Genomic DNA, 12,754 nt, shown 5'->3' on the forward strand with positions numbered 1-12,754 from the left:
TTTCTAGTTCATATAGCACCTCTGAGAGAGATTAGCATTTTCCTAACGAGATGTACCAGTTGGTAAAGCATGGTTTCCTCTAAAATGGTTAATAAACACATGCTCATATAGCATGGCAAAAGCCTCCAAGCTTGCATGCTGGCAGGAAAGAAGTCAAAAAAACAACCCTTGTGTAAGTGCACCCTAATTCCAAGCCTCAAGATTTTAAAAACCCAAGTGCTGTCAGCTGGAGTGTCTCAGCTGTCAGTTAAAAGCCCAGCAAGAGAAACAGTCTCCAGGCAGTCTACATTTATGGATCAAAATGGATTTTTTTCTTCCTAATATAAGTAAAGGTTGCATTATTTATTATTTCTCAAACCAAACGCAAAAGATTTTTTTCAGAATTAAAATGAAAATGACATTTAATCCATACAGTGAAAGATCAAAGGAACTGCACTGGAAAACAAAGGATTGCTTCTTGCATTACAGACAACTGCCTTCACCTTTCCTCTATTTGTGCAACTGCTGATTCTTTACTACACGTCTCAAGAAAACTTCTCTAAAAACACATTGCTTTCCATATGAAAGCCAGACTAAAATGACTGCTACACATCTAATGTGTGCTGGTTTAAAATTTATAACTACTCATTTTGCTGCTATGGGATTTTGTTTCCCCCTAAACCAAAACTGTAAAGCCACATCAAATATTATTCAATGTGGCAAATCCTCCTAAAGGAAATAATACAATATTATCTTTCACATAAAGCTTAATGAAGCAAAATTAACATATTAAATAGCAAATTATTATAGCTGAAGAGAAAGCAACCATCTAGAGATAAATTCATGGCACTGTAACAAAGAACAAAGACGACAAGCAGAGACAAAGCCTGTCAGCTCTGACTATGTGAAAGAAAAGCCAAGTGTTGAGAGTACCTGGTTAGACAATAAAAAAAGCTTGACAACATCTCCCTAAACCAACCTGACATCCCAAACACAACAGATGAGAACAAAAGATTTTATTAGGACAAGAGGGAGGGAAGGGTTAAAAATCAATTTCAAGATAAAACAATTGGAGTTTTTGTGGGATTCTAATTTGATGATATAAAATATCTTATTTATAAATTAAGATAAACAGCAATAAGAAATTGCAAGTCTTTTTTTGTCTGTTTTTTAAAGCTGGTATTGTCTCTATTTAGAGCTGGATAGTGGAACTTTATTCACATAAATCAGCTATAATAGGCAAGACTTTAACTGCTGCTTAACTTTCAAATACTTCCCACGTTCCCAAAAAAAATAGCAGAAAACATGGTTAAACATATGCAACTAAAACTCTCATAGTGCACCATGTCAGCTTCAACACTGTATGACATTTATTTTAATACACACATCCTTCATAAAATTCACCAGTTGGGCTTTTCAATGGTCTTAAGCTAGTCAGACACACAGCCTCTGATTCAGTGAAACAGGCACCTGTTTCTCATGGAGATCCCAAGGAAATCTGAGCTATAAGGTATAACCCCAACAGTTGCACACAATTGTCACTCACCATTTTTATGAATCCATTTATCAAAGCTGCTAACATTCTTTTCTCATCCTCAAGTGTTAGTGCACTATAAGAGAAAATTTATATGGCAAATTTTAGCACATTTCTTGCCTTACTCTCTGTAAAGGTTCAAATGACACATAGTATTTTATATATAATGTTATGTTTATACAAAGTATTTTTCACACTAAGTCCACTAAGCTCAAAATTTTAGTTATAAAGCAACAAAACTAATTTTAGAGTATCACTAAGTCAACCATGCACCAAACTAAATTCCAAATTACAGAAAATAAATGTAAAAATAACTAAGAGTGCCTTTAGATTTTACAGAAAATTTTGGAATGAGAAGGAACCTAAACTAATGTTCTTTTCTGCAGCAAGCAAATGGCTTCAGCCTTGTGTTACAACGTGAGGAATTGATTATAAAAACCTAAAGAAACTACTAAATCTATTCTTTGGAAAATTATCCTATTTAAGGGAAAAAGCTTTTAAAATACACTTTAAATAGTATATGTAACAGTGAAAGTGCTTATTTTAGAAACAACATCCGCTCATTGTTTCGCTCGGGTGTTTGTTTGGATTTTTATTTTTAACTAACCCTGCCACATAATTAGAAAAATAATTAACATAACCTTGTTACAGCTCTAACTTTTTGATGTTTTAGTAAGAACTGAATTAAGATAATATGCAAAATAGTTTCTTTTCGAGATTATCACAGACACCTATTCTACAGCAACAGCCCAAATCTGATTCGAAACAAATTTGCATCACATGAAAATCCAATAAGTCAAACCTGTTCTGCTGAAAATGGATGAACAAAAAGTTAAATTGCAATTAACTAATACAATTTAATCCTTTTACTATTATCTACTTGGTTCCAGCTTTGACCTTTAGTATATCAGTTACCAATTTCCTAGCTCAGACACCAGATGGGAAGAGAACAATAGTTTTATTATACAAATTCAGTAAAGGAAGAAAGAAAATCTCAGCATGATTAGTTCATTAGTGCATTGCCAATCAAAAGAGCCAACTGATGGGCTCTGAAAGGCTCAGAAGACTTGTAATGAGATCTCTGGGTCAGTTATAGGTTTCCAGTTCAACTCTGAATCAGACCCCCACCAGCCTACAGGCTGTTATCCTCCAACAGCTGTTATGGGGGTCAGTGAGCCCTACACAATGGCCTGGGAGTTTCCTGAGCCAGGATGTAAAGTAGATGCAGGAGTTACTTTAAGTTAGTTAGAATTTATGATGATTCGCCAATCAGAGATGACACAACATAAACAAGCTAATGATGCACCAGCTTATCCCAGTTAACGAACTGCTGGTTTAGGGGACTTTAAGGATCCCAGTAAATGTTTCAAAATGTTTTGGCAAAATGTCTGAGGAAGCACCAAATATGGGTTGCAATAAACTGCTTAATTTTTTTTAACAAGCTCTTTCACCTTCAATATATTGTTCTACGTAAAGGTTGAAGTTGCTTTTAGTGCAACACAGAGCCAAATAAGGTGCTTTAACCCAAAATAAAGCACTCTAGCTGGTATAAATTGGAATTACATGCCAAATTGGACTTCTTTACAGGCATTAAATCTTGCATTCATGGCATATCAAGGCTGAGAAAGTTACAAGTTCCTTTATAGCACTTGCCATGCTGAGAGGCTCTAGGCTCAGAGTGCAAAAAGAAACTGCCCTTACAATTCTACTCAACCAAAACTAGAAGAAAAAAATTAAGTTTTTGCTCTTAAGATCTAAAATTTGCAGCACTGTGATTCTGGCTCTATTTTCAGACACAGTTTTCTGTGTGCTTTTTCAAGTTACCTGCAAACCACAACTGTTTTTCACATTGCACAGCTACTATTCAAACAGTGAGGGTGCCACAGGGTAGCAAGGATCCCCAGCAACCTCAGCGCTCGAAGTCAAGGGGAAAAGAGGAGTATTTAGGGGAAAGGCATCGAATGTTCAAAGAGCTTTTCCTTTGTCCTAACTTCCCCTACTCAAGATCCTAGAGATCTTGCAGGTGTCCTTTTAAAGATTTCACACCCTTTGTAATGGCTGAAAAAAGTGGCCCAAGAAAAGGTGTAATTGAGCATGATAATTTGTGCTTTAATGGCTATGTATTCACTTACATCTCAAAAATAGCTTGTTATTCACTATAACTCAAAGATTACATTGGTTTCTGTCTCAGCTTAGAGTCCCTGCTTCACTAGAAAACTACAAAACTGTTGCTATTTTCCTTTCAACATTCTGTTTCAGTATTCAAAATAAAGCAGTTAACTAAAGAGCAAATGGTACGTGCTGCAACTTCACTGCACAGCTCTTCCCTCACCGCTAACTGGATTCATGTCTTAATCCACCATGAAACAAACAGCCTCAGTAATGTAAAACTGTACACCAAGCAGCCAAACTTTGCAGTAAAGGTGGTTATTAGTATGAGTAAAGTTAATCTTACTTCACAGAATCATGCATCGTCTTGCAGATATGCAGAAGAGCATTGAGTATAACTGGATCCTTTGTAGATTCCTGCTGATGCCTGTAAAAATGTTTTAGAAAAAGTAATGAATAATCCTGCTCTGTCTAAATGAAAAAGTTACCAGAATAATACCAATTTAATGCATAATTCAAATTATCACCATTGTATGGCACTACAGAAGTTTTATATTCATTTTCTAACCAACAGAACTCCTAGGATCATGTGGTTACAGATATACAATTGCAACAAATGCCAGTCAGGAAATATCACCTTAATACATGGAGCTTTACCACCAAGCTACAGAATCTGACTCCTTAAGGGACACAAAAAGCTAGACATGGGATACACTAAGGCAATCTAGGAACACCAAAACAAAGCAATCCTAGATCTATCCAGAAGTAATAAAGTTTCTCAGCTACTGATGGACAGGCAGGCATGGTGTATGTCATGTTTAGGTACAGAGGCACATGGGCAGCAGAGCACCACTAAGATGATTAAGGGGTGGTAGCATCTCTCATGAGCAAAGGCTGTTTAGTCTAGAGAACAGCAGGCTTTGGGGGAATTAGCAGTGTATATAAATACCTGAAGGGAAGGTGAAAAAGTAAAAAATGTTTCAAGGAACATGTTAACTATTTGAAAAGGACTGTTTGACTTGTATGAGATTTGAAGATGAAGTCTCATCTTGTAAATTCATTTTCAATTGTGGAAAATACCCATGTTTCTGCATAATGGATCTTGTAACAAGAGACTCTCTCTTCCTCCATTATAGCAAAGTAACAGTTTTGTGCTGTCACATCAGCTGGAACATGAAATAAGTTTCATAAACTGACCTAGGCAATGTAAATTTAAAAAAGATCAGATTAATCCACACTGAGTTAATCCGCATTGCGTTAATCCACAGCAAGTCAGTGTCAACATTAGTTCTTCAATTTCAGCTTTCTTTGTGAACAGTTAAACAGTCAATCAACAGATTAACAAAATTCACCCATTTTCAATTTAATTTGTCCACAGCCTGGAACACCTTCACAAGCTATGTGGCCTGTCTACTGACTTATCTTCCCTAGCAATCTTTCAACACATTCCCCAGACCCTCCAGAATGCATTTAATCTGAATATTCTCCACTTACTTAATAAAGGATTCCATAATGCACTTGCAAACCTCCACTCTCACACTTTCCTTCTGGAACATATCCAGAAATGGCAGGAATTTCTCCTGAAAGTACAAATACATAAACAAGTAAAATTAGGTATTTTACAAAAAATAGACTGAAACAGTAAATATGTTGGGGTGTATATTCATAACTGTTTCAGTCAAAATTATTTTACTGAAACAGCTTAGCATCATGTCAAATTTAGACACCTACGGGAACTAAAGAAAGGATATTAAAAACAAAACAGGCCATTGGCCAGCAGCTATTTTCCATGTACCCAGGGCAACTTATGAAGGTCCAAGACAGTCACATTTCCTTCCAAGATAAGGCTTTAGGTTGATAAAATACTGAAATACCTTCTTTCTGTATTATATCAAGAACATAGCAAGGGTAAGTTTTTCAGAATTAGCTGAGCAATTTGTGAACAAGACTTGATTCCAAACCCACAGGGTCACTCCTGAATATTGCTCTTCAACTGGCTTCAGCACTTTGATGCTCTTTGTTCCTCTTTTCCTACCTCATACACAATCCTTGACCTCTCTAAGTTTCACTTGGTTTCAATGCCAAATTTAAGCCCTATAACAGAGCATGTTAAGTATAGACCATAACACAAAACCAGCTATCAGCAATTACACAAACAAATAAATGGTACTTTGTCTTCAACTGATTGTCACTTACGCGATAGTAACAAACATACAGAATCTAACAGCCTAAGGAAAAAAAAATGGGTGAAAAACTGAATTAGAATAATGAATATATAAGTAGTAAGGAGGAGTTACCAAGTCAGGTAAATTCTCTTACAGAAACAGTGCTAAAGGGTTCTTAAAATGTTATTAAACAGGAGTATCACTTACCACTGAGAAAAGCAAAGAGAAATCATAGATATAGGTAATAACTTTCTGAATAATTGACTGCAGCTAAAGAGGAAAAAAAAGAGAAAAAAAAAGTATAAACAAGAGGGAAATTATTGTAACACAAGTTGAATCAAGACTATCCACACCAGGGATTATTCTTCTCTAGTTATAGAAAACCAGGTTGGAAGACACTTCAAGCATTCATCAATGTCATTTCTTTCCCCAAAGCAGGATCAACTACAGCTATGCTGTTCCTAGCAGATGTTTTTCCAACATGCTCTTCTGAACTCATATAAAGAGAGGGTGATCAGCCTGCTCAGGCTTTATTTGCCCTTTATAGTTAGGCAGATTTTTCCAATTTATAGTCTGCATATCCCGGCTCTCTTGACTCAAAAAAAAAACCAAACAAAAAAAACCAAACAAAAACCAAACCAATTTGCTAAATCTTCTTTTGTAGGCACTTTATCTACAAAGTAACCACAAAAACCTTCTTCTAGAACCTCTTCAACTAATCCATACCTCACCTGGCATGCAGAACTGGACAGGGTAATTCCCTGAAGCCTTAACAATGCCAAGTATAGATTGATTATTTTACGGTTTACTTCTGTTTAAACAGCCTGCCATGACTGCTCATTTTCTTCAGCAGAACACCACTGTTGGTGTAGGAGTTAACTACTGCTACTTCTGAATACATATGTCATTGTGGTTTAGCATTTTTCTGAAAGACTGATGTGCAGAGAAAAGTGAAGGAACAAATCAGAGCATTACACTGCTCCAAAAGGCTTCCCAAATTATTCCCAGGGTTTAAAAATAATTATTTTGTGGTAACAGGCATCAGTAATGTTTAAGATTTAAATTCATTTAAGAAAATGCACATCAGATTTTTACAGATTGGGCAAAACAAATTCTTTACCTGGGGGTAAGCATCTTCAAAGGCTCGATCAGGAGTCATGTGTTTGATAACATCAGCCAAAACTGTATTGACCTCCCGTTTCTGTGTAGTCAGAAATGAGGTTACAAAATACAGTAATGAAATCGGCACATGAATCAAGTCACTGAAAACTAGTTGGAGTTCCATTTGCCTAAGCATCAGCTTTCTACAGAGCTCTAGTTAAGTCAGGAACTTCAGCCATAGCTGTAGTAAATCATTATTTAAACTGGTTCACCTGCCATCAAAATAAAAGGGTAAGAAACAGGCAGTGCTGGGCAGTGGTGGAGACTTCTTCAAAGCTGCATCTTTTGTCCTTATGCATCTTTCATGAAAGGAAATACATGTTTTTCTTCACTACTGAAGTCCTATACACTTATATTGGATACTCATAGTTTTTCCATTTTTAACACTAAACTGCTAATACAGCTACTTAGTCTGTATCAGAAAACCTTCAAATGAAACAAAATAAGTTGCACATACCGTAAAATGCCTGCATGTGTACTCCACCCACACTTCAGCACAGTTGATATAATCCTAGAAATACACATGGCTTACAATTACCAATATTTATAAGAGGTTATGAGAAGTATACTTGCAAAAATTACACTTAAAAGAATAAACTTCCCAGGTACGATTCATGCAGACTTAAAGATCTAGCACTAATGACAGACCTCAAAAGTTGCTTATGTAGCATTATATTATATATAGAATTAAGTTGTTCTAACAGAACTCAGAACAGCAGGGATCATATACAGATATTATCAGACATCGTATTTTTTGACAACTGTCTGTATCTAGAAAAGGTAAGCCATGTCATGCTAAGCATATGCTTACTAAACCGTTCTGCCTTAAACACAGAATGAGTAGTGAAACAGAAAAGACTATAACTCACCTGTGGGTTCTTCAGCTTTGTTATAACCTTCCAGGCTTCATTTAATATTTGAAGGCGATCATTTTCAGGAGGATCAGCCAATGCCAAGTTTAATCCCAAGGAGCGAAAGAGGAGATGCTGAAAGTTAATAACAAATATTAAATTACCAGCAGAAGATGCATGTCTGTCCAACACTGCTCTGGCACATACACTGTGCAAGAAGAGTTTTTGATTAAACCACCTTTAATTTAAATGCTGTGTAAGTTAGGCAGACAACTAACTGTATAAAGAACTCTGTCAGACAACAAACAGGAACTGTTACAAATTACATACAAAACCTTACCTTTGGGAATCCAGATTCATCACACTCTTTAATCATGCCAATGAAGTCCATAGATCTTGCAGCAATAAACTCTGCTCTGAATGCTGACATTATTGAATTCAACAGCAAAGCACTGCAATGAACATAAAACAAATCAATTAAGCTCAACATCAGTGGAACTCTGGTTGTCCCTTCACTTACATTAATCCAAACTTCTTAAACTAAAAACGGTGCAGAATCAATTCTCAATTTTAAAGAAGGCAATAAGGAAGAAAAAGCCTCAGCAAAACAAGAAAACATGAAGCCATCAGATAAGGAAAAGATAGCCCAGCTTGTAGAATACTTGTTCCACACAGGTTTATCTGAAACCATTGTTCTACCAGAAATTTACTAGAGAGATCAAGTAAACCAGGAGTAGCCAACAAATTTGGAAACTTACTCTCTCTTTTTAACTACAGTTCATAAGTATATTTTGGGAGGGCAAATCTCTATTGAAGTTTTTCTCACTGAATTAAAATATACAGATACACATTAAAAAACTGAGATTTCTAGCAGCTGAATTGTTAGGGTTTAAATAAATCCAAACAGTCATTATCATATGATAATTGGCAGTGACATATTCAGACATTTATGATTAATCATTCAGACTCATATCTGTATTACTATCAAGCCAAAGTTACCAACGGAACAGAGAACTCATCATGTTACTGTAAAACCCAGTTCATTGATTGTATTATGCAAACATAAGAAACAAAATCTAGTACCATTCAAAAGGCAGTTCCTTTGGGCAAACTCAGCCATGAGTTAGCACAGAAGCTGCCTCATAAAACACTGTGTCCTTCACTAGGCTGAAACAGACAGTTTGAATACAGGGCAGTTTACCTTGAGGGAAATCTATGGAGTGCTTAGAATAGCCCAGCATCCTCTGTGCTTTCTGACTGAGCTTTAGTGGTCTCATTCCAATTTGACTGGGATTTGCATTTTATCATTAGACAAGAACTTCCAGTTGAGTAGGTATATGCTTCACCATTCAGAGAAGCAGGCTCTCACTTTTCACTTAGATGGTGGCAATGTAGTTCATGGAACACACTGAGATTATTTAAAGGTTTATATACTGATGCCTCTTGCTTTGTAATATTTTGACAGTCATGAGAAGACATAAAACCACAGAACTCCACTTTAAAAGAAAACTGTCATGCTTTATAGATCATCTACAATGGATTAGTCAACCTCCCAATAATAATAACAACAACAACAACAACAAAGATACGTCCCAAACACATTTCTTCAAAAAACCTTAACTCATCATACTCAGAATTTTGTCCTTCCTTCAAAGGATAAAAAGGCACAAAGAAAAGGCACAAAGAAAAGGCCCCTTGCCCATCTTTACGAGAACTGCTAAAAGGTGATTTATAAATAAGTTCCACAAAGCAAATCAATACCTATACGAAATAATTAATACATGAGAGTACATGGATTATTACCCGTATTATACGCTCTGATATAACAGCATCTTCACATTGCATTTTTAAAATCATGCTTTCCCCACACCCCTTAGCTCAGTCACAGAATGCTAATGCTAGCATTCCTCATCTGAATGATTAACATATTTCAGTTCCTCAGCTACTGCAGGACTGGACTGTGCAAAACACATCAAGAAAAAAACAGATAGCCGAAAACTTTCACAGAACTCAGCCTACCTACCCAACAAAATGAACTGAGATTAGCTTGCCAGCAGGCCAAATTCCATACACACAGCTCAACATACATCCAAAACTTTCAGACCATCTTCCTGAACTAGTCATCAATGACGATTATTCTGCACACAGACTTCTACAAGATATTTGCAATACCAATTTTAATGTTGAAAAAAGCAGCCATCTAAATATTACCATCTTCCAAAGGTGTAAGCTGCTTTACAACTTCCCTTGTAAAATTCATGTATGGGCTGACTGTAGCCAGTGCAGGCTAGGGGGAAGGAAGAGGAGGAAAACAAAAATGAAGCACAACCAGGAGTCAAACATGGTTGATGGGAAACATATTATGTGCCCTAAACTTTGGCTGAGGAACCAGAATGCAGCAACCAAGTTAAATTAATTAACTTTTGTTCTACAAGTAATCTACCATATTCTAGAATTCATCTCTGGAAAACAGATGTTCATAATCATGATTTAGTAAGATACTGGGAGAACAAAAGCTATACTATGCATCCAAAATGTGTTTTCAAAAGGGAGAGAGAATTTTATTACAGGGACTCACAGATACTCATTACAGACTCAAGTCTTCTACACTGTACAATACTTACTTGTTCCCCAAATTTTTGCATCTCTCCATCATCTCAGTAAGCAGAACCTGAAAGAATTACTTATTAAAATTAGGAAGTAGAGACTGCAAATAAATTCAGCTTTAATTGCTGTAGTAAAATCTACTAAAAGCTGTTTTAATCACCTACCCAATATGTTCCAATAATCCTGTCATATCCTGCATTTATAATACAGGATATAATGTATTATAAATTATCCTTCATTTATAATACAAGCAAACAATGGTGTAGTACAACATAAAACACACCTACTGGAATAAGTACAGTGGCATTTTAATCAAGCCCACCATTTTATGGAAGTGAAATTTGCAATCCTTCTGCCATGCCATTTCTCAAAGTAATTACTATATGCCAGCCAGGTCAATTACCTCCGGCAAGAGAGGTAAGGATTACCAACTCTCTGCCACAGAATGCAAAACAGACTGCCTGTTGACTATGTTAAGCAATTACAAAGCTATACTTTACTCAAATCATTTTTATATCTATATGACAGAAGAAACTAATGAATTCAGGAAATAAAGATTAAACTAGCTAAAGGGCAGCAATAAACAAACAGGAATGCTGCCTATGAATTTGAAATTGTCTAACTTGAGCTTTGTGGACACGAACATTGAACTGTATAGGAAAGATAAACAGACAGTTCTCACGCCCATGTAAATACTGACTGGGGGTGGGGGGTTAATAGGAAAAATGAACTCTTAATCCAAACATTTTCTTCAGTATCAACCATTACCATGCTTCCTTACCTCAGGAGCACGATATGCAATGCACTGTAAAATCCAGTCTATAGCAGGAGAGTATAGAGTCAAATACAAAGGAATCTCCACACATTGCACTACCAGCTGATTCTGAACTGTGTCGCCATGAATCTGTTGAAACAAAGACAAAAACATGTTGCTGCAAAAAGGTATTTAAATAGGAGATAAACTGGACAAAGTTTGTGTATGAATCGAAATGACAACAGACAAGATCACAAAGATACAGAAATTTTCTGAAGCATTTGTTGCTTGCTGGGGAAAAAATACCAAGCTCATAAGAATTACTATTAAAGTATGGAAACATGCTGAGCAGAGCAGTTTCAATTTATCTGAATGTATGTAAAGTTTCCCATACTGCATCTGGGTACAGAAGAATCCTCAAATCTAGATTTAAGAACTTTAAAGATTTTTAAAAAGTATGTGGTAGTTTGGTTCAGGAGTGTACTTATGTGATTTTGCAAATAAAAAACCAACACCTTATTTGCTTACTTGTTTAAATGTTAGAAGAAAGTCAAAAAAGTTTTCATTAAGGCTTTCTTTGAGTTGTGGTGCCACTTCCATTCCAACCTGTATTAAAAGAAAGATTTTATCTGCACCTATCAGCTATGATTCTCCTTCAGTTGCAAGATAAAACACGTTTTCCAAAGGAGTATAACTAGTCACACACATCAAATCAATACTGAATCATAGTTTTGACTGATTATTTCCTTGCTTACTATGCTAGTCATGTCCACTAACAACTACCCTAAAGTAGTTACAGCTGTGTTTAAGCATAGCTCTCTTAACATCAGCTTCAAGTGCCTGTAAACAGTGAGGAAATCAATGTCTACCCCAGTGCAACAGCCTACATTCATTGTATGCAGAAAGCTTTATGATGAAGAACATTTAAAAAGTCAAAGTTCAGAAGTTGCTTAAAATCATGTGTATTTATTCCACGGACAGAATGAAGCAAAGATCCCAAAGGAAAATACATTGACAGATATAATATTGATAAATAACATAAGCTGATGTACAAACACACGGCCTATGTAGTAAAGCTGGAATTGCAAAGGAAACTAATCCTTACATGACTGTTTTCAGTAACACAGATGAAAAATACCAAAAAATTGAAATATATTAAACATATTACTAAAGACGCAATAGCGAATAAGAAGCTGCTGACAGATTTGTAACAGATCAAGCTTAATAAACAAATTAATCCATCTCAACAGCTTAAGGTCCCTCTCTTCAAACAAACCCAGGGGTCTGAGTTTCTGTGATCCCTGAGAATATGCTGTTCTAGTGTTCCCCATTATTAAAACAAGAGAAACTTTATTTTTTGGTTTATCAGAAGGAGGAGACAGGCTGCTGACTGCTTCAGATACAAACAGTAGTTAAATGAAATTCCCCTTTAGCAGCAGAGCTAGCAGCAGTAAATCTTTGTGACAAATCTAAAGAGTCAAATGATAGCCTACCCTGCAAAGGTATGCTCTTGCATAGACTGCAACCAGTGGATCTCCAATTCCTCTAATCATAGACGTTAACCGTGGGAGACATTCCGAAATCCCCCTGTGAA

At 36.0% G+C, this 12,754-nt stretch overlaps 1 protein-coding gene across 1 annotated transcript in view; it reads right to left on the reverse strand.

The window, feature by feature from the left end:
• The window catches only part of VPS35L (VPS35 endosomal protein sorting factor like), a 55,328-nt gene that overhangs the window by 25,740 nt on the left and 16,834 nt on the right, over window positions 1-12,754 (reverse strand). The window contains exons 12-23 of the mRNA XM_013127564.3: window positions 12,654-12,747; window positions 11,689-11,766; window positions 11,188-11,310; window positions 10,424-10,470; window positions 8,140-8,251; window positions 7,818-7,934; window positions 7,406-7,459; window positions 6,908-6,988; window positions 5,995-6,057; window positions 5,117-5,202; window positions 3,969-4,049; window positions 1,526-1,589 (exon numbers count right to left, since the gene is read on the reverse strand). Coding sequence (XP_012983018.2) covers window positions 1,526-1,589; window positions 3,969-4,049; window positions 5,117-5,202; window positions 5,995-6,057; window positions 6,908-6,988; window positions 7,406-7,459; window positions 7,818-7,934; window positions 8,140-8,251; window positions 10,424-10,470; window positions 11,188-11,310; window positions 11,689-11,766; window positions 12,654-12,747 — 1,000 coding nt within the window. The remainder of the gene's footprint in view (window positions 1-1,525; window positions 1,590-3,968; window positions 4,050-5,116; window positions 5,203-5,994; window positions 6,058-6,907; window positions 6,989-7,405; window positions 7,460-7,817; window positions 7,935-8,139; window positions 8,252-10,423; window positions 10,471-11,187; window positions 11,311-11,688; window positions 11,767-12,653; window positions 12,748-12,754) is intronic.

The sequence above is a fragment of the Melopsittacus undulatus genome, chromosome 8 (genome assembly GCF_012275295.1).
Source record: "Melopsittacus undulatus isolate bMelUnd1 chromosome 8, bMelUnd1.mat.Z, whole genome shotgun sequence".
Classification (NCBI taxonomy): domain Eukaryota; kingdom Metazoa; phylum Chordata; class Aves; order Psittaciformes; family Psittaculidae; genus Melopsittacus; species Melopsittacus undulatus.